The sequence below is a fragment of the Amblyraja radiata genome, chromosome 1 (genome assembly GCF_010909765.2).
Source record: "Amblyraja radiata isolate CabotCenter1 chromosome 1, sAmbRad1.1.pri, whole genome shotgun sequence".
NCBI classification, from domain to species: domain Eukaryota; kingdom Metazoa; phylum Chordata; class Chondrichthyes; order Rajiformes; family Rajidae; genus Amblyraja; species Amblyraja radiata.
Genome location: NC_045956.1, coordinates 177,298,897 through 177,321,985, shown reverse-complemented (window position 1 = coordinate 177,321,985; position 23,089 = coordinate 177,298,897). Strand labels below are relative to the sequence as shown.

At 40.6% G+C, this 23,089-nt stretch overlaps 1 protein-coding gene across 5 annotated transcripts in view; it reads right to left on the bottom strand.

The window, feature by feature from the left end:
• Positions 1–23,089, bottom strand: part of dnaaf9 (dynein axonemal assembly factor 9) — a 107,301-nt gene that overhangs the window by 54,952 nt on the left and 29,260 nt on the right. For 3 of the 5 annotated variants that reach the window (XM_033035570.1, XM_033035580.1, XM_033035575.1), the window contains 12 exons: positions 20,347–20,466; positions 19,221–19,345; positions 16,296–16,392; positions 15,065–15,171; positions 13,637–13,714; positions 13,429–13,530; positions 12,927–13,043; positions 11,575–11,630; positions 10,307–10,454; positions 3,369–3,450; positions 3,248–3,284; positions 1,681–1,765 (listed from right to left, as the gene is read on the bottom strand). In XM_033035570.1, coding sequence (XP_032891461.1) covers positions 1,681–1,765; positions 3,248–3,284; positions 3,369–3,450; positions 10,307–10,454; positions 11,575–11,630; positions 12,927–13,043; positions 13,429–13,530; positions 13,637–13,714; positions 15,065–15,171; positions 16,296–16,392; positions 19,221–19,345; positions 20,347–20,466 — 1,154 coding nt within the window. The remainder of the gene's footprint in view (positions 1–1,680; positions 1,766–3,247; positions 3,285–3,368; positions 3,451–10,306; positions 10,455–11,574; positions 11,631–12,926; positions 13,044–13,428; positions 13,531–13,636; positions 13,715–15,064; positions 15,172–16,295; positions 16,393–19,220; positions 19,346–20,346; positions 20,467–23,089) is intronic. The other 2 variants (XM_033035586.1, XM_033035590.1) reach the window with 1 other exon arrangement.

Below are 23,089 nucleotides of genomic sequence, written 5' to 3'. Positions count from 1 at the left end.
GCCAATTTCCTCCTTTGTTATATTGCTCACTTGCCACAGCACCTGATATTTGTTTTCTCCAGAATTAACAATTTGAATACTCTTTCATTTGGCAATTGGACTCAAGCTACTATTCCCTTCACAAATTTATCTAATCACACTGCCATCGGTATGTTCATCCAAAACTCAGTTACATTATTCCCATATCCAAACGCCCATCAATCCATTTTATTTGCACTCAATGACCAACACAGCTTTGCAACACCACAAATTTAAAACACTTTTCCCTGTATTCAAGATTCCCCACATTCTTGTTCAAGGATCTCCACCAATTTATCAGTTTCCTAGGTATTACATTTTGGAATTTCTTCCCTAATCTTGCCTACATTACAATCTAACATTCTTGTCTAAAGTTTCCACACATGATATAATGCAACATTTTTATCAATGATATCCTATAAAGAGCCTTGGTTGTTTTCTGTGAAATGCTGTGCAAGTTGTAGTTGTTCTATACAATATTTACTACCAAAAACTTTCAGTATATATTGTGTTTACCAAGGTAATATTTCCCTGAGTTTCAATGGAACATTACTCAACAAAAACTTGACATTCAACCACATATAGAGCTATAGAGCAAAGCAGGTTTAAAGAGGCAATGGAGAATTAAAGGGAGAATACCAGATCTTAGAAGAGCTTCAGCAGCCGAAGCCACAATCAGCAACAGTACATTACAAGCAATAAACTAGAGTATTGCATTTACCTTGGGTGGTTAGATCAGTAGAGATCGGTATGACCATGACCATGAAAGGATTGCAAAAACAGGTGATAATTATAAAATCCAAGGCAAGGAGCTAGCAAAACACTCAGCAAACACACTAGTGAAAGTTTGAGACAAGGGCAGAAATGTTGACCATATCAAGCTTATCGAGGTTAGAACAAGGGAATTTCAACAAAAGTACATGAGAATAAATTTGAAGCAGAGGTGGCGTTGAACACCAAAACAAATGGATGCATTTGTTATGACATGGATGTGGACCAAAGCTCCTCAGATTTAGTTGCCAGTGGAAGTGATATCAGTGGTATGGAAACTAAGTATGCTAATAGCATTTGTATTTTTAATACAGCAAATAATTGTTTTTCCAATATTTATCCATCCATAATTCTCATGAAACAGGCAAAAATTTCTGAATATTAAGCAATTCCATAAATATTTCAAAAACATAAACTTGAATTTGGCAAAAGTAGGCTGAAACTTTGAATTTTATTTCTAGTGTAATTCAACAAAGTGTTAAAATATAGCTTTAGTTTATTTACATTTATACCTAATTAGCCCCAACATCCTCTTTGAAGATCCTGGTACTTTGTGCGTTCAATCACTAATTTAATTTATTTCTGAAGTATTTTACGCAGCTTTAAGCAGGAATGTTCTCATTCAAAAGGAGTAGGGATGAATGCAACCTCCTTTGGGCAACAATTCTGTATTTTTCAGAACAATAGCTGATAATGTGTGAAGTCCAACAGAATGTTTTGTATGAAAAGTTGTTGAGTATTTAATATATTTTATCCCATGAGGAATATAACCAAATTCAGAGATTCTTGGTATTTTGAATGAGCAGCTAAGGTTAATACAGACTGCAACACCTAAATAACCACAAATCTTTGATTTAACAATTAAAATAGAATCTTACAGAAAAGACTTACAATTTTTATGCTGGGAGTTTCTACGTAGCATCGGATGCTAGCCAACACTGCTTCTACTACAGCAATATAAATCTGTGGCAGCACCCTAAGAAATAAAGATCATTGAGAGACTTAATTGCTGATTCATCCTCTTGTCATTAGAGAATGTCCTCTATCACATTTCAGACATAAAGCCTCTGTGACTTTGTAACATTTTGTGTTTATTAATTAAAAAACCACCTGGCAATGAACATAAAAAAACACAAATTTGCACTGTGAGCCCGGGTGGAATTTCAATATTTGGTGACCAGAAGCAAAAAAGGGGCTATGGGATTTTTTTTAATGTTGTCCTGGGTTACTATATGGTTACATATACAGCAATAATATAACCAACCAGTAATTAAGATTGGAGAGTGCAATAATGCAAAGTTAGTAACAAGTTGCATTTCTCTGTCATACCTACCCGCACTCTCAAAAATATGTAAGAAAATGCAATTAAAGTTTGTGAAAGTTTACTGAAGAATCCATGGCAAGACTGAGAATGAATTGAGAATTTTGGGAGGAAGAAAGCACATCCACTTGATGTGTAGGAGTGAATCCTGTAACTTTTTCCATCGAGTTCATAGGAAAATTGACCAGTATCTGGAATTTACAGGATCATCATCCTCAAGAACCCCAAAAACAGTGGAAGACAATTTAAAAAAAAGGTGCAATACATGGCAGATAGAATATCAGGGAAAATATGAAATGGACCATTTTGGTATTTGACTGCATTTCATTTCTGCAGTAAATATCTAGATTAACTAGAGTATTCAATTTTTTCCATACAAAAAACAAACAATAAAGCTTGCAGATATTTACTCAAGACACAAGACATAGACCTCCAGGATCAAAGCTTCCTATTCTGAGATTTTCTACAAGTGTATTAAAACAAATGTTACAACTAATATTGAATGAAGTGAGCTCAGAATCAGAATAAAGGTGACCAGTTTCAAGTGTTTAGTTTAGTTTAGAGATGCAGCGTGGAAATAGGCCCTTCGGCCCACTGAGTCCGTGTCGACCATTGATCACCCGTTCAAACCAGTTCTATGTTAGCCCACTTTCTCATCCACTCATCACACACTAGGGGCAATTTATAGGGGCAGTGTAAGGAAGAAAAATGTGTCTAAGTGGTTCATTAGTCCTTGGGATTCTCTGAACCAGTGCATTTGCACTATGGATTTTCACTAATTGAGTCAAGACAGATCAAGAGTTTAATGGAAGGTACACAAAATTGATGGGGAAACTCAGCGGGTGCAGCAGCATCTATGGAGCGAAGGAAATAGGCGACGTTTCGGGCCGAAACCCTTCTTCAGACTGATGGGGGGTGGGGGAAAGCCCCCCAGAGTTTAATGGATATTATAAGATCTACAGAATTATGAGTGAATTAGAATTGAGCCTGGTAGAAGATTAGGCATAAATAATAATGGAGCAGGCTCAAACGGGTTAATTATCCATTCCTGTTCCATTTTCTTATTCAAACATTCGTGAAATCATTATTCATGTATTTACTTTTGAAAGTGGCATAAAGTTAAGGAGTCAAACTTACAAAAAATCATCATTTTTCTGTTGATTGCTGTCTTTGGCTGAAATTAAAATAGTGTACATTAATTTCAATTCTGATCATCTTCATAATGGAAAGTTAACTGTTTATTTAAGTATTAACTTACACATGTAAGGTACATGAGTGTTTCCAAAGAAGTATGTCCTTGAGCATGCCAAAGGTCCTCTGGGAGATGAACATTGCACAACCTGCATGGTATAAGAAAAATGTTTCATCTAACACTGCAAGTAAGAAATCATAATAAAGAAATGTATCTTTATACAGTACTAGACCAAGTGGGACCCGTTACCCCAACGCAATATTCCACACCTCACCCGTTCCCTCAACGCAACCTGTTTCCACCACTCACCTGCTCCCCCAACGCAACCCATTCCTCCAACGCAATATTCCACTACTCACGCATAGCCCCTAACTGCGCAGTTGCGGCTCATTTCCCCTCATCCCCCAACACTCCCTCCCTCCTCTCTTCACACTCCCTCACCTTTCCCCTACCCTCATTCACTCCCTCCCTCAATAACCCCTCTCTCCTCCCTATCCCCCTCTATCTGTTTAAATAACATTAAACAATGCTCTCCTTGTTTCCTTCATCTCTCCCTCCCTCTCCTTACAACAATGTAACAAATCTCTCATTGCACTGGGAGTCCTGTCTTTGTTAACACTGCAACATTGGAACACTGCTGACAGGCAGTTTATGTAAATTAGATCTCATTGTGACGTCATAGCCGCCAACTGCCATTGCAAATTCAAATGATTTTTCTCAAACTGGATTTTATAAAGTTTAAAACGTGAATAACATGTAAAATATACAATCAATCTGAACAAAACTTGATGAAAACAAACCACAGGACAATAGTAAGTTGGTGCAACAATTGTAGTGCTATCGTATACCATTTTGGCGTAGTTCCGGGAGACAATAACCATATAACAATTACAGCACGGAAACAGGCCATCTCGGCCCTACAAGTCCGCGTCGAACAATTTTTTTCCCTTAGTCCCACCTGTCTGCACTCATACCATAACCCTCCATTCCCTTCTCATCCATATGCCTATCCAATTTATTCTTAAATGATACCAACGAACCTGCCGCCACCACTTCCACTGGAAGCTCATTCCACACCGCTACCACAATGGGCAGACAGACACGAAGACCGACAGAATCACAAACAAGATGAGAGTTTTAGTAATATACTAGACTAAGTGGGACCTGTTGGGTCCCATTGTCACACGGGAGGCCTGGTCCCCCAACGCAATATTCCACCACTCGCCCATAGCCCCCAACTGCGCAGGTGCAGCTGACAGGTTCCCGTTGTGATGCCCCTGATCCCCCCCTCCTCCCCTCACTGCCCCCAACTCCGCCGCTTGCCCTTACCACCCCCCACCAATGCACTCACTCCATCCCCCCACAACCCCCCCCCCCATTCTTAGTGGCTCTCCGGCGGCGCAGCCATTCCTGCTCATTGGGTTCCCATTGTCAAGAGTCAAGAGTGTTTTATTGTCATCTGTCCCAGATAGAACAATGAAATTCTTACTAGCTGCAGCACAACAGAATATATAATCATAATAAATATAAAAACTCAGGAAAAAAAAGAACAACAATAACAATGCAATGATAATAATAAGTCTATTGTAGTTCACGGCTTATGAGGTTGTAGTGCTTAATAGCCTGATGGCTGTTGGGAAGAAGGTGTTCCTGAACCTGGACGTTACAGTTCTCAGGCTCCTGTACCTTCTTCCCGTTGGCAGTGGCGAGATGAGTGTGTGGCCAGGATGGTGTGGGTCTTTGATGATGTTAGCCGCCTTTTTGAGGCAGCGACTACGATAAATTCAGAGCTGCCAAGTTTTGTCAGCGCATTTCAGTATTCTAGTACCTGAAAATCAGTATTTTGCTGAGGAAATCAGTATTTTTACACGGTGCCAATTTGCTGGAAAAAAAATTCGGCCCTTCGAGACAGCACCGCCATTCATTGTGATAATGGCTGATCTAGACAACAGATTAAACAAATAATCTAACCCCATTAATTCACTCAGGGTATATTATGATGTGTTCTACTGTATGAAGTGTCCAGCAAAACTTGCACTTCCAGAGTGGTTTATCGTGTTGTTTCTTCAGCGGACCACAGATTTATTTTAAGAGCAAAACATAAAGTGCTGGAGAACTCAGCAGGTCAGGCTGGATCTATGGAGGGTCCGAAGAAGGGTCTCGACCCAAAACGTCACCTATTCCTTCTCTCCAGAGATGCTGCCTGACCCGCTGAGTTACTCCAGCATTTTATGTTTATCTATGGAGGGAATGGCTAGGCGACGTTTAGGATCGGGTCCCTTCTTCAGATATTTTTTAAGGGGTTGGGAAAGATCAAACATTTCACTTTAGATAAACTAACAAAAATAAACATACTTATTTTTTTTAAATTCATATAACATCCCTAAATGACGGGTAAAAATTACTAAATAACGTGGGTGAATGAGGGATTGCACCTGCACGCCAGGAAGAAGCCCGTGCTCGCTGTCCGGAGCCCTTAATGACAATGAGTTTTAAGAAATTCTCCCGTCAAAGGAACGCGGCGTCCGTAATACTTGAAGGTTAAAACAGTTATATTTACTGAGGAATGCATATCGATGTAATGGTGACACACTGTATAACTACTTGTTAACTACTGGTAGTTAACAAGTGCTAATAGTGGGAGTTAACAAATCGTTTTCGTTTCAGAGGAATCAAGTTATAAACGACTCCAATCTTTCTGCAGTACTTGTTAAAACCCAAGCTGTTTAAAAATGTAAAGTTCCAAGGCGATTTTGCTGCAACATAGCCAGTACAGCAGTTGTTACGATTGTCTATGGTCATTTAAAAAAAATCCATATTTAACAATGCAAAATAATATTTCAGTATTCTTATCGCGTTTCCGTACGAAATACGGAAAATCCGTACTACTTGGCAGCTATGTAAATCCCTTCGATGGTGGGGAGGTCAGAGCCGGTGATGGCCTAGGCAGTGTTTACAACTTTTTGCAGTCATTTTAGCTCCTGGACGTTCAAATTCCCGAACCAGGCCACGATGCAACCAGTCAGTATGCTCTCTACTGAGCACCTGTAGAAGTTCAGGAGAATCCTCTTTGACATACTGAATCTCTGTAATTCTCTCAGGAAGTAGAGGCCCTGATGTGCCTTCTTTATAATTGCATCAGTGTGCTGGGTCAAGGAAAGATCTTCGGAAATGTGCACGCCCAGAAATTTGACGGGTTTGATCCTCCACCATCGTTCCATTGATGTAAACAGGATCCTTCCCCTACCAAAGTCCACAATCAGGTCCTTGATTTTACTGATGTTGAGAGCCAGGTTGTTATGCTGGCATACTCTGACTCATCACCATCTGTCATGGATAGAAGGAATGGGTGATGTTTCAGGTCGAGGCCCTTCTTCGGACTGAGCATGAGGGGAGAGGGAGTTACAAAGATGAGGAAGTGTACGAGACCAAAGGAAATGAGAATCAAGGAAAATGGAGAATAGACCATTGTTAGCTTAGAGAAGGTGACAACAAAGCAGAGATACAATGTAATTAGAGGGGCAGTCAGACTGGTCGGAGAACTGGGAAGGGGGAGGGATGGAGAGAGGGAAAGCAAGGGTTACTTGAAGTTAGAGAAGTCAATATTCATACCGCTGGGGTGTAAACTGCCCAAGCGAAATATGAGGTGCTGTTCCTCCAATTTGCACTGGGCCTCACTCGGACAATGGAGGAGGCCCAGGACAGAAAGGTCAGTGTGGGAATGGGAGGGGGAGTTAAAGTGTTGAGCAACCAGTAGATCGGGTAGGTTTAGGCAGACTGAGCGGAGATGTTCAGCAAAACGATCGCCGAGCCTGCGCTTGGTCTCGCCGATATACAGGAGTCCACACCTAATCCTTTTAAGAAAGGTGGGAGAGAGAAAACAGGGAATTATAGAGCAGTTAGCCTGACATCGGTGGTGGGGAAGTTGCTGGAGTCAATCATAAAAGATGAAATAGCGGCATATTTGGATAGCAATAACAGGATCGGTCGGAGTCAGCATGGATTTACGAAGGGGAAATCATGCTTTGACTAATCTGGAATTTTTTGATGGGGGAAACTAGGAAAATGGACTAGGGAGCGCCAGTGGATGTAGTGTACCTGGACTTTCAGAAAGCATTTGATAAGGTCCCACATAGGAGATTAGTGGGCAAAATTAGGGCACAGGATATTTGGGTTAGAGTGCTGACATGGATAGTAAATTGGTTGGCAGACAGGAAACAAAGAGTAGGGATTAACGGGTCCCTTTCAGAATGGCAGGCAGTGACTAGTGGGGTACCGCAAGGCTCGGTGCTGGGACCGCAGCTATTTACAATATATATCACAGATTTAAATGAAGGGATTACGTAACATTAGCAAATTTGCAGATGACACAAAGCTAGGTGACAGTGTGAACTGTGAGGAGGATGCTGTGAGAATGCAGGGTAACTTGGACAGGTTGTGTGAGTGGGAAGATGCATGGCTGATGCAGTTTAATGTGGATAAATGTGAGGTTATCCAATTTGGTAGCAAAAACAGGAAGGCAGATTACTATCTAAATGGTGTCAAGTTGGGAAAAGGGGAAGTACAACAGGATCTGGGGGTCTTTGTTCATGTCAATGAAAGTAAGCCTACAGGTACAGCAGGCAGTGAAGAAAGTAGATGGCATGTTGGCCTTCATAACTAGAGGAGTTGAATATTGGAGCAAAGAGGTCCTTCTGCAGTTGTACAGGGCCCTAGTGAGACCATATCTGGAGTATTGTGTGCAGTTTTGGTGGTCCTAATTTGAGGAAGGACGTTCTTACTATTGCGGGAGTGCAGCGTAGGTTTACAAGGTTAATTCCCAGGATGGCGGGACTGTCATATGCTGAGAGAATGGAGCGGCTGGGCTTGTATACTCTGGAGTTTAGAAGGATGAGAGGGCATCTTATTGAAATAGAGGCAGGAAACATGTTCCCGATGTTGGGGGAGTCAAGAACCAGGTCCCACAGTTTAAGAATAAGGGGTAAGCCATTTAGAACGGAGATGAGGAAAAGCTTTTTCACACAGAGAGTTGTGAGTGTGGAATTCTCTGCTTCAGAGGGCGGTGGAGGCTTTCAAGAGAGAGCTAGATAGGGCTCTTAAAGATAGCAGAGACGGGGGATATGGAGAGAAGGCAGGAACGGACTACTGATTGGGGATGATCAGCCATGATCACATTGAATGGCGGTGCTGGCTCGAAGGGCCGAATGGCCTACTCCTGCACCTATTATCTATTGGAACAGCGGATTCAGGTCAGGTAGATTTAGGCGAACTGAGCGGGGGTGTTCGAGACCAAGCGCAGCGGATACAGTAGATGAGGTTCGAGGAGGTGCAAGTGAACCTCTGCCTCACCTTGAAAAAATGTTGGGGTCCTTGGATGGAGTCAAGGGAGGAGGTATCGGGACAGGTGTTGCATCTCCTGCGGTAGCAGGGGAAAGTACCTGCGGAGGGGTGGTTTGAATGGGAAGGGACGAGTTAACCAGGAGGTTGCGGAGGGAACGGTCTCTGCATAAAGCTGAAAGTGGTGGAGATGGGAAGATGTCGTTAGTGGTGGGATCCCGTTGGAGGTGGTGAAAATGTTGGAGGAATATGTGCTGTATGCGACGGCTGATGGGGTGAAAGGTGAGGACTAGGAGAACTCTGTCCCTGTTGCGACTGGGGGGAGGGGGAGCAAGTGCGGAGCTGCTGGATATCAAGGAGGTCCTAGTGAGGGCCTTATCTATGATGGAAGAGTGGAACCTCCATTCCCTAAAGAATGAGAACATCATAGATGTCCTGGTATGGAACACCTCATCTTGGGTGCAGATGCCGGGTAGAGGAGGAATTGGGAGATGGGGATAATCTTTGCAGGAGGCAGGGTGGGAAGAAGTGTAGTCTAGATAGCTGTGGGAGTCAGTAGGTTTATAGTAGATGTCAGTCGATAGTCTTCTTCTTTCGTGTGGCGTGCACAGCCTAAAGTTGTTGGACAACTGGTTCTATTTGATCTTCCGTTTGTGCACGTCGAGTTGATTGCATTAGTCGAAACAGGGCGGACCACGTGAAGGTTGTAATTTTCCACCCCAGTCGATAGTCTATCTTCTGTGACGTAGACGGTGAGATCAAGAAACGGTAGGGAAATGTCGGAGATGGTCCAAGTGAATTTGAGTGCAGGATAAAAGTTAATAGTGAAGTTAATGAAGTCTGAGTTCTGCATGGGTGTAGGAGGTAGTCCCGATGCAGTTGTCAATGTAGTGGAGATATTCGGGGATAGGGCCAGTCTTGAACAGGGATTGCTTAACGTACCCTACAAAAAGGCAGGCGTAGCTGGGGCCCATACGAGTGCTCATAGCTACACCTTGGAACTGGAGAAAGTGGTAGTCGAAGGAGAAGTTGTTAAGAGTAAGGACCAGCTCTGCTAGGCAGAAAAGAGTGTTGGTAGAGGGGAGTTGGCTGGTTCTGCAGTCGAGGAAGAAACGGAGGCTTTAAACGCCTTCCTGGTGGGGGGTGGTGTAGTGACACAGTGGTGCTGGTTTCCAATGGGAACAGTGACGGACGCACCACACATCTCAGTCCAGTTCCTGCTGACTTCCGCCACTGGAAGTATAGGATTTTGGTATTTGTGCTTTATCATCATTCCTAACAATGTTATGTACGATAGTGATCGCAACTTCTACTGAAGTGTGGATGGCCGTTGGCTCGCTGGAAGCTCATCCGCCCTTTGACAGGTCTTGTTTTTAGTCCTGCTGGGGGTTCACAGCCCCCTCCTCACCTGGCAAACTAGGTGGAGGAGACGGTTTAGTCGCCGACTGTCCGACCATGGAGCAGGTAGCGCGGGATTAAATGGTACCAGTGGCGGTGGGAACTCCCACCGACCTGGGGAGTGGATGACTGAACATCCACTCCCCAGCTAATTATTCCATGTGGAATAAATGTTGCATATCTCTGAGAAATGGAAGAAAAAAAACAAATATGCTATTAAGCAATTAGCCACACTGAAAAAACGACAAAAGAGAAATAAGGTACAATACCATATGCCTGGCAGTGCCTCCCCTGTTGTTTGTGTTTTTAACAAGGTGACCCTCAGATGGAAAAGTGAAGCTGTATGAGTTTAAGTTTTCTTTTGTCGAGTGACAACCAAAAAGAACAAAAGGCTGGCGATGAGTGCTGAATAAAGAACTGAAAAACATAACAGGATGAAAATCCAACTTCAATATTTATAGTCTAATTGCATCAAGCAATGTGCAAAATATATGTTTGACATAGATAAATTATACTCAGTGGTTTAAGGTTTGACAGAATTTGAACACTTCAAATTTATCGACTAACTAAAAAGTTACGATTAAAGAAATGAGTTATATACCACATTAAAATATCCAGGATTGGCTAATGTACAAGCCTGATGTCCTCAAACTACATCTCATTCATAAATCAGTTAAAATATTTGAATTTATGAGCATGCATATACTAATAATGGGAAATAATATCCACACATGCCTCAATAAAGATCTTTTGACTGCTTCTCCATTAAGCAATTTCTCTATTAGTAGACTCTAATCCATTTACAAACTGAACAAAAAAACTATATTGTATTGATACATAAATTTAAGATGAATTACTTTGAAATGTTATTATGGCAGTGTGGAGTCAGTATGCAGCGCTTTCAGATTACATTAAAAAGACAGAATCTGCCCATATCTGCACAATCTTATGGGACACTTATAATCATCCTTTACAAATAAAAAATCTTCACCTGCTGGTGTTCTTTGAATGCCAATAAATTATACAACACTCTGGTTCAGTGACAATGGGCAGTAACATTCTAGTATTTTATCAACAATAGTTATTTATCACCTTGGATTTTCGATTTCTGGATGACTGGCTGTTTCTGAGGAAGGAGGGATCTGTACAAATTGAGTAAGTTGGAATTGAACTGGAACAGGTTCAACATTTTTGCAGTGAAGTGTGCTGATGCTGTTAGGAAGGGGTAAGTCAGTACATTAGGCAGCACACATATAGGAGGAATGTAAGGCTACAATGCATCTATTTTAATGCAAGGTCAAACTAATAAAGCAGATGAACGTGAGAGTGTGGATCATCAAATAAGAATATGATATTGTGACTATCAGAGACATGGTTGAAAGACCAGGATTGTCAACTCAACAATCCATGGCATATGTCCCTGAAAATAATTGAACTTGACTTGACTAAGAATCATAATTGGTTTTAAAATTAGATTTCAATGATCAGATAAAATGAAATATCAGTAAAATAAAGATTATTTGGTAGAAACAAATACCTTTTTTCTGTAATTTGACTCGTTATCAACCCATGGCTGAAGTACGTTCTAAAAGGCTGAAAAGGAAAATAAACATCTCAGAACATATCCTATTATGCTTAAAATGTTCTTAGGGCTGTTGTGCTTTTTCTGACCCCTCCTCGTCTCACTTCTGCACAATCAATGTGATTTTCCCGCAGGTTTTATGTAGCTCTTACTACTGCACCAGTTTAATGAAGCGTAACGGTCCATGAGTGGTGACATGCCCATAGCAACATATATTGAAAACCCACTCAGAAGCCAAGCAAGGGTTCTCTGCAGGAAACATAGGCAAATATATATTTTTTATCCTGAATATCATCAGAGGCATTTAAAAAACTGAAATAGATTTAAATAAAAGAATAAAAAAAAGAAAATGTACTTAAAACACTTGTAATTGGATTAAAACAATAATAGCAATTGATATGAACTCCACTTACCTTTCATATCACTTTAGTTTAATTTAGTTTAGAGATACGGAGTGAAAACAGGCCCTTTGGTCCATTGAGTCCACTCCGACCAGCGATCACCAATACACTTGTTCTATCCTACATTAGGGACAATTTACCGAAGCTAAGTAACCTACAAACTTGCACATCTTTGGAATGTGGAAGGAAACAGGAGCACCCAGAAAAAACCCACGCGATCACAGGGAGAACGTACAAACTCCTTACAGATAGCACCCGCATTTAGGATCAAACCTGGGTCTCTGGAGCTGTAAGGCAGCAACCTTACCATTGTGCTACCCCTTATAAGGTTGGAATAAAGGTAGAGGACCATGTAAACGTCTATTCTATACTTCAGAATAGCAAAACTGAATTCTTCCAATTTGAAGCCAAAGACAGAGCAAGATGTCAGTTGCGCCACCCCCACCACCCCCGCCCCCACTGAAAATACGTAACATACTGAAAATAAGCATGCATGAACAGCAAGTACTTTGAGCAGCAAACTCAAAATTGATTTCTTACCAGGTGGATTGTGCAAAAGTACGTTACAAAAAGGCAGAGAAATATTGCTATAACCGTAAAGGACACACATCAACCAAACAATTAATTTTTAAATGATTCTCAAATAAAATGAATATATATTTTTGAAAAAAACAAACAACAGTTTACATCATTTATTTATTTAAAATGGCAAGAAAAAGATGTCAATCCCAGATTTCATCCAACCATGATAATGCTTGTGTGACGCTCAGCTAAAACAGTTGTCATAAATTCCCGCTGGTTTCATACTAAGCCATGGAGTGGGAGGGTGGGGGGGGGGGGGGCTATCTGCAAAAAGCATTGCAGCATTCCAATGCAGGGTTAAAAAGAGAATTCCATACCCCTTACCATCATGCCTCCTGATAGTTGATCCATGAAAGAGCATTGGTGTTGAAAGCCATGAAGAAGCTTGCAGCCCATTTGTCTGCTCTTCCAGCTATATGTGGTATATCTGGAGGCAAGTGGCTGTGAAAGGGGCAAGGTAGGGGAGTTATGGGAAGAGAGAGTTTAATGAAAACAGAGAAGTAAAACCATGTTAACAAACCTGTAACGTGACATGTAGGATACCAAATCTGGATATTTAATTTTACAAAGATGTTAATGAAGCCAAGGTTCTTGCAGCTCCAAACCAGATTAAGCATTCTTACTTTCAGGCAATGCAAGAATTCATAACCAGACAGCCCACAGAAAATGAAATCTAGATGACCAAGTTGAAGTTACAAATTAATTTAGGATTTTTTTCTTGCAGACATGATTCTAACTAATGTAATTTTTTGCTCACTAGTGACTAAAATATATCTAACTAAAGAGAAATACAATGAGTACTTTAAAATTAAGATTTATTTCCCACCTCTCCAGATTGTGCTTCTGAAAGTTCCAGTAGAGAGGACGAATTCTCAATGTCAAAATTGGAAAAGAAGCTGTCCCATTGTTTCTCAAATGCCACCAAATCCTAAAACCAAATGAAGACAAAATCAAATTCAGAGCAAACAGAACTAAACAAAGTTAGTATTATTGCAATGCATCCTTTTCCACATAGTTATAAAATACAACCTTACCTCAGTGATCAAGACTTCCAGGGAAACTGGATCCAAGCTGCTATACACTTGCCAAAGTTCCTCGCTAGCATCAAACATCTGCAACGGAAAAAAAGAAAATGGCAACATGATACTAAATTGTGAATTATTTTTCAGAGTGAAATAGTGAATGCTTTTCTTTAATACGTATAAAGAAATTTAGTTGCAATAATGTAGTTGATCAGAATGGACTAGGATAGTTAATATTAGATGAGGGTATATGTTTGATTTGGTGTGGTTTATTATTATCATATGTACTGAGATCCAGTGAAAAGCTTTGTTTGCGTGCTATCCAGCCAAATCATACTACACATGAGTACAGTATGTATGAGAAGAAACTGCAGATGCTGGTTTAAACCGAAGATAGACACAAAAGCTGGAGTAACTCAGTGGGTGGGACAGGCAGCATCTCTGGACAGAAGGAATGGGTGATGTCTCGGGTAGAGACCCGTCTTCAGTCTCGACCCGAAACGTCACCCATTCCTTCTCTCCAGAGATGCTGCCTGTTCCGCTGAGTTACTCCAGCTTTTTGTGTCTATTTTCAGTACAATATGTATGATCATTACTATTAAACATTGTTTTATTATCTGCAGTTCAATATTTATACATCTGCATAAAAATTAATGCAAGAAAGCAAACATAAAGACTATTTATTCTTCACCGTGGATTAATTGTTACTAGAAAACAATAATTTTTTTTTAAATTGTTCTGAGATTAATATATACTGCAATATCATTGATATTCAGCAACTACTGAAATATTATGACCAAATGAGTATTATGGCATTACCTATTCCCTGATGTACATTAAAATTAGAATTATTCCCAACTATTTGTCACATCCCACCAATCACAGTACCTAACCACTTTTTTGAACTGCAACGCTCTCTGACAATGAATTTCAAGCGAGTTGAAAGGTAATTGTCAATTTGGGGCACCTAAATGAATGCTTCCTTGTATAGTTTCAGGGATTGCATAAAATGCTTTATGATACAGGAAAGAAACTGGAGTTTCACAGACAAAAACAAAGAGAACAAAACAAATCAGATGGAGTGAATAGGCAAAGTGTGCAGTGGGGAGAACGAATTCGTGATTGACCTTTCCAAGTTACCGAATTTCCAAATTTATCAAAGTATTGAATTTCCTGATATTTCTAATGTTTAGAAACAATCTATTAATGTGATAGGCTCCAACAATCTCTACTCCAAGTTCCCAGTAATGGAATAAATAAACAATCTCTTGGATTTTTTGAATAATTAACTTTTTTTAGTCCATATTATTTACATCTGATATTCAATTATTTTGACATAAAGCCTTTTGGGGAAATTCTCATATGATCTGTTATTGTGAACCTATGGTCATGATATTGCCAAAATTCTGTTCGTGACTCACATAAATTTAAATTAAATACCTCATGTTTCATTGTAAAAAACTCCCCTCCTCCAATTCCTTCCAGGGCAAATGCTTGTACAATGGGCCACTTTTCAACAATGAACATGTCAAACGTCCGAACATGGCCTATAAACAGCAATGGTCACACGTTGATAAGCACAATGAGGTGATCAAAGAATAAAAATACATAAACAAATAAAAAGCTCTTAAAAATGAGATGTAGTTAATTTATCAATAACACCACGGAAGTTAAAGAAAAAAATAAATTTACCAACCCAAAGGATGATAAATAAATTTATGCTTTGGTAAATTTACAACTACATGCAATTCCGTATTATTGAACACATTTTGAGTGGATGAGAAACCATTCCAGGTTTACATTTCCCTCTGTTGAACATTGATACAATCATCCTCGAATAAGACATACCCATTTGAGTGACCAAGAAAACCATGATTTCTATATACAGTTCCTTCCCAGGTTATGGCAGGGTTCCATTCCTGTGAACTGTTTATAACTCAAACAGTTCTCAAGTGAAAAACTGAGTTTCCACACAACAGGAGATACCTGCGGCCCTCTAGTAGCCAGCAAATCCATACCAGCGGTCTCCTAAACCTTTGTTTGTATCTGCAGTCTGTAGATAAGTGGTGTGTTTGTAAGTTGGGGAGGACCTGCTGGGGGGTGTGTTTTGATGTAGTTCATCTTTAAATGGTGGTATCAAATCATTGAATGGTTAAGAGGCAGTTTAGCACATTGTGTCACACTATCTCTGTTTTAAAGCAATTCAAGGTTACACCTGCCGGTTCCCTCTGTGTCGTTTGCAAATTTTTATCCACTGTACGTTTATCCAATTCCCTCTTTGAGGCCACATGACTCCATCATATCTGCAGTCAGTACATTCCAATTTCCAAACACATGCTGCACAAAAATATTTTCCTTCAAAACACTATTAATTCTCTTTCCATTTAAACGTTACACATAGATAATAGCAGACAAAGTTATCAGAGTGCATCTATGATTTTGAAGGAGATACAAAAATACATTTCATCAGAATCAGAGAGGTTAAATAGAGGTTCATTAAAATCCAGAAGAATGTTTTTATTTAGCACAGCCTGTGGAAAACATATCACATTATACAAGAAAAATGAATACACCTTAAAAAGACACAATAAATTAGAAGAAAATCCTGTTGGGATTTGTTTATCCTTTTCACATAAAAATGTATAATGTTGGGAAACAATTTTGTCTTTACCCTGGAAACTGTATGGAACTTGAATTCGGCAACAGTCTTGCACCATGTTGACAAAGCTGGTAATTTTAAACTCTTCTGCCAGCTCTTCATCTTCATACTAAGAAAATAAATTTAAACTTTGTAAGTTATAGTGTAACATTTTCATTGTGCAATGACATAATATAATTTGTTTATCTGAAAACTAGAGGGAGTTACCATGGGCATGGGAATACTATTATGTGACAACAAAATGTCTTCAATGGACATTTTCCCAACCAAAATATTGTGCTATATTTCTCACAGTAAATTAAATGCATTGAATGAATGAATGAATAAGTTTATTGGCCAAGTATTCACATACAAGGAATTTGACAACATGAAGTACAATGACAGTTAGGAATGATACATAAAACATTAAACATTAATAGCATTATTGATTAAACATGTGAAATGCTTTTAACATGTGACATGTTAAATACCTTCATCATTTATTGCAATACTAAATCATGGAACATACACAATATGTATGATGAAGTTGTATAACAGAAATAAAATTTCAGAAGATATTCAACTTTGTGAACTTCGCAGATTAGAATTTCCTCCTTTAACCATACATAAAAAATTCTGTGATACTCATGAAATATATCCATTTTAAAACTTATACCTCAAAAGCACTCACAATTTAAGATTCTATCTACCTGAACTAAACTGATTAGAAAAGAAGTCAGGGGTTATGGGAAGAAGACTTAATGGGGAGACGACTGAATGATCAGCCATGATTGAATGGCGGAGAAGACTTAATGGGCCGAATGGCCTAATTCTGCTCCTAGAACTTATGACCTTACTATCAGCACCCTCTGTATTCTCCGAGTAAGCCATTCTGAACCCAAATATCAAGTCACTGTGCATCTCATGCATCCTAATCTTCTGGATCAGCCTGCCATAAAGGACTTTATCAAATGACATACTAAATTGTATTGTATTGTATTGTATTCAAATTTATTGTCATTGTCTCAATTAGAGACAACGAAATGAATTTCCCTTTACAGTCAGTATCATAAAAATGATCTATATAGACAATATTCACTGCCCCACCCTCATGAATTAACATTGTCAAATTTTAGTTTTAGAGATACAGAGCGGATCAGGCCCTTCAGACCCCCAAGTCCATGCCGACAAGCGATCCCCGCACACTAACACTATCCTACGCACTCTAGGGACAATTTACAATTATTTACAAGCCAATTAACCTACAAACCTGTATGTCGTTGGAACATATGAGGAAACTGGAGAGCCCAGAGAAAACCCACGGGGTCACGGAGGAAAAAAAACACACTCCGTACAGACAGCACCCATGGGTTAGGATCGAACCCGGGTCTCTGGTGGTGCAACTCTACTGCTGTGCCACTATGCCGCCCCTCAAAAAACTCAAACAACTTTATAAGACATGACCTGCAGTGGACAAAGCCATGCTGACTGTCACTAATTAGCCTATTCTCTACCAAATGCGAAAAATGATACCTTACAGACAATGTATTCGACTACTCCATCACAATCCTGGGTTTGTTTTCTCCATCCCGTCGGACAGAAACATGAAAATGTCATCACATGCTATGCAGCAGAACATAGTAGGCCTTGGTCCTCAACAGTGCCTCTAGACCTCAAGAAATCCCATGGTATCACATCAAACATATGCAAGGACATTGCTTTTACCACCTATTATCATCGCCCAGCAGATGCATCAGTGTTCCCCAGTGCTAAACAATACATAGGAAACACTGAAAGTAGCAAGGGCAGAGCATGTTAGATGGGAGACTTCAACATCCAACACCAAAGGGACATGGTAGGACCACCAGTGACTGAACTGGCCAAATCATGAAAGTCAGAGCTGCCAGACTGGGTCTGTAACATGGTGGGTGAAGCAATACGACATACAAACCTACTTGACCTCAATTTTGGCAGTATACCTGTCCAGATGCATATGTTCACAAGAATTGTTGGAACTGACCATTGCACAATCCTTTTTTCATACCATCATGGTGCATTTCTTCAAATAGGTTCAATGGGATAGCTTCAGAATAGATCTGGCAGCCCAAAAACTGGGGATCCACAAGGCCTTATTAGCAGCGGAAACCTACACCAACATAATCTATAGCCTCGTGACTCAGCTAATTCCCCGCTCTTAAAATAGGGGATCAACCCTGGTTAAATGAATTCTGAAGGGCACATACTCGGAGAAGCCAAACACAGGTGATTAGGTGATCATTTTGTAAATCATCTATGTTCAACATGCAATAAATGAGAGTGTGGAGCAGTTAATAAAGCTGCTGTCTCACTGCTCTTTATCCCTGGATCTAAAATGGAATGAAGTGCTGGATTCTGGAGGCAATATAAGAGTGACAGCGATAGACATCAAGGCAGCATTTGTGTGCGTGCAGCATCAATGTGTCCTGGTGAAATTGAGAACAATGACCATCACAGGGAAAATAATGCAATGGCTGGAGTCTTATGCTGCATCGGGAAAGACTCAAAATGCTGGAGTAACACAGCGGGCCAGGCGGCACCCCAGAACAACATGGATAGGTGACGTCACCAGCATTTTGAGTCTTTTCTTGGTAAGCCGACATCTGCAGTTCTGTTTCTACTGCACAAGGAAAGATGGGTGTAGTTATTAAAGGTTAATCATCTCAGAACATTACTGTAGAAGTTATTCAGAGCAGGAATGAAGGCCCAACCATCTTTTACTGCTTCTTCAATGAACTTCCTTCCATTGTAAGATTAGAAGTGGGGACACTTGCTGAAGATTGCATTATGTTCATTTATATTTACAAATCCTCAGCAAACGAAGTACACTGTGCTTACATGCAACAAGATTTCATCAAATGCAACCTCTCATCTTTAAAAATTGAATCAGGTTAGTCAAGCTGTATCATTGTTATTACTTACTTCTTTTACTGTCAAACAGTGCAAGTGCAGATTTTTCCAGTATGCCACATATGGCAGAAGATAATTATAATTTATCGGGTTGCAATAAAGATGAACACTCTCAGACTTTATCAGTATGATTACATCTGAAACAGAAAGGGAAATTAATTATCGTATTTTCAACAATTTGTATTTCATGTGACTCCACAAAAGAATCCAAGATTTGCTAATTGACAAAGTTATTAATTATGTAATTCTACCATTATCAAAGATACAGAATTGAGGGATCTTCTTTGTATACCAATATAGAAAACGTTATACATTTTATAGTTAAAAATATCAAGAAATATAGTCAAGAATTGCGATATAAAATACATAGCATAACAAAGTTCATTGCATGCAAACACCATCGCAGCAACTAATGTCATCTGACAGAAATAAAGATTCAGCATGGGGGAAATGCCAGATGGGACCATGCAGTTACCATAACGAGAAAGGACTTAAATTTGACCATAGCATTAATTGAAATTGGACATCGTGAGAACACATATTTTGAGAGAAAACGTATAATTGTTTTGAAGCACCATTGAATTCAGATTTTGTTTTTAAATTCTGATGGCCAAGGTATTTTGTATCATTATATCTCTAATGGCTCTAGCAGCAATGCTGACTTATGCCTGAAGATGGGATGGTAATAATAATAATAATGGATGGGATTTATATAGCGCCTTTCTAATACTCAAGGCGCTTTACATCGCATTATTCATTCACTCCTCAGTCACACTCGGTGGTGGTAAGCTACTTCTGTAGCCACAGCTGCCCTGGGGCAGACTGACGGAAGCGTGGCTGCCATTCTGCGCCTACGGCCCCTCCGACCACCACCAATCACTCACACACATTCACACACAGGCAAAGGTGGGTGAAGTGTCTTGCCCAAGGACACAACGACAGTATGCACTCCAAGCGGGATTCGAACCGGCCACCTTCCGGTTGCCAGCCGAACACTTAGCCCATTGTGCCATCTGTCGTCCCTGTAGTGAAATCAGAAAAGAATATTCTCCTTCAATGATACCAACCCACTCTCTTGCTTAAAAAAGCATCATATTGGAAACAAATGTGCAAGTTAAGATAAGGATTATACATTTACCATCAAACACCTCTTCAGGCAAATCAGTAACATCAGAACCAATGTTTGTCTGATTATACAGATCAAAGAGCAGATAATTTGCCAATTCTCTACAGCCCTCGTTATATCGGCTATCGATACCTGCAAAAGAAAATAACAAGTTACTTCAATGAAAATTTGTCAATATGCTTCAAAGCAGTTAAACTTTAATAAATGCATTTGGAATACTTTAGGGAATGTAGGAATGAATTTTAAAATTAGCAGCAGACAAAAGTTGGAAATGTACTTAGGAGTGAGGAGAATATAACAGTTCAGAAAGACTGATTTGTTAAAATGGTCAGGCAAAATTTAAGGCAATAGACAATAGACAATAGGTGCAGGAGTAGGACATTCGGCCCTTCAAGCCAGCACCGCCATTCAATGTGATCATGGCTGATCAACCCCAATCAGTACCCCGTTCCTGACTTCTCCCCATATCCCCTGACTCCGCAATTTTTAAGAGCCCTATCTAGCTCTCTCTTGAAAGCATCCAGAGAACCTGCCTCCATCGCCCTCTGAGGCAGAGAAAGTTATTAATGAGGCAATAAAGTAAAAAAGTGAAACTTTTGGAAGGAAAAAATTAGAACATTTTGAGAGCATTACAACTCCAAAGAAACAGCCTGGAGTATGCTCAAATAATTGCCAGAATGAAGACGTTGATAAGGCAGTTTAAAAACAAAGAAAATCATGAGACACCCAGAGTGTCAGGCAGCAACTGATTTTAGAGACTCGGGCCAATAACTTGGCAGGAATGTTCCTTTCGGCAGAATGCTTTACCAAAAGGATAATGAAGGAAGAGAACACTCTACCTCCCAGAGGAATACAACAGAATTAGGAGTGAAATTAATCATGCATTGTTCCTATAAGGACGGACCACAGAGTAAACAATTACCAAGTATGAAATACACTCTAACAATTTGTTTAGATTTTTAGTTTAGTTAAGAGATACAGTGCTGAAAAAAGCTCCTTGGCCCACTGAGTGTGTGCCGACCAGCGATCTCCGTACACCACACGCTAGGGACAATTTACAATTTCTACTGAAGCCAATTTACCTACAAACATGTACGTCTTTGGAGTGTGGGGGTGAACGTATAAACTCTGTTCGGACAGCACTCCTAGTCAGGATCGAACCCGGGTCTCTGGCGTTGTAAGGCAGCAACACTACCGCTGTGCCACTGCGCCACTACTAATTTCTAATCTTCAAACATTTAAAAACCACACAGAAGTTTGCAAGGAGCAAACATCTATCTATCGATTATAAAATAAAACTCTGATCTTGGATGTGGATGTATTTATTTGTGTGTGTATGTGTGTTTTCATATGTTCAACAAGCGTTCAAGTTCAAGAGCGTTCGAGTTTTTTGTCATGTGTCCCTGATAGGTCAATGAAATTCTTGCTTTGCTTTAGTATGTGATTCGCATCTCCTCGAAAACCCGACGCGCTAACAGTGAAATTTCTACATATTCCAGTAGAGATTTACCCCATGATCTCAAAAATCGCCTCATCTGAAAATGTGATTCATTATTTCCTGAGTTTTTTTACTAAAATTGTTCACTTATCTGAGATCTTTTTAAAATCTAACGTGTTGAAGCGAGCTGGATGTCACGATGCCTCTGCTCCTCGCGGCAAGCTGGACAGAATTTTCAATGCGCAGCCGCAGTTTCCCACGAGCTGCGGGTTACGTGGCCCAGCTGCCATCCCTCCCTCCCGCCCTCCCCCAGGGCTCTGGACTGTAGCCGTTGAACACGTGCTCGTCGTGCAGCGAGCTCCGCTGGGCTCCTTGAAGTTCTACAAAATGGCGGCAGTGGTTATCGCAGCACGGGCGCGGACAAGCGAAAAGGGTGGAAGGGGGGATGGAAAGGGAGGAGAGGAGTGTGGGGGAGAGGAGAGGGAGGAGAGGGGGGGGGGGAGGGGGCCCTCCCTCTCTGCCCTCCCCCTTCCTCTCTGTGCATCCCTCCCTCTCTGCCCACCCCCCCTCCCTCTATGCCCCCCCCCTCCCTCTCTAGGGAGTGGTGAAGATTGGGACCTATGGGCGAGTGGTGATTGCATGCGGGAACCAGCCCTCCCCCTCTACTACCTCCCTCCCTCTCCACTAGCCGCTAGGGCTATAGAAACGTTATAGTCAGGATCTAGCCGCGTCTGTGCAGTTGGGGGTTATGCGTGAGTGGATAGGGCGGGGGATGGGGTAAAAGGACCTAATTAATAATATTAATATATCAAAGGGGGGGGGGGGGGGTTAGTGCGCGTGTGTGTATCTGGGGAGGTGGTTGGTGTGTGTGTGTGTGTGACGCCAAAGTCCCTCCCCCCCGCAACCCAACGGGTCTCCCTTGGTCCAGTTATAAATAAAACTCTGATCTTGGATGTGGTATTTATTTATTTGTGTGTGTGTGTGTTTTTTCATATGTCATTCACATCTCCTCGAAAATCCGACACGATAACGGTGAAATCTTTACATCTTCCGGTAGAGATTTACTTCATGATCTAAAAAATCGCCTCATCTGAAAATCTGATTCATTATTTTCTTACTAAAATTGTTCACCAATCTGAGATCTATTGCATTTATAACGTTTCTATAGCTCTAGCGGCTAGTGCAATCAAGGGATCTGGGAAGAAGGCAGGCACTGCTTATTAATCGGGGACGATCAAAAACTCTCAGCCGTTTTCTACGCCCCTTCCTCCACCCCTCCTCTACCCCTACCCTCTCTCCCCCCCACACACTCTACCC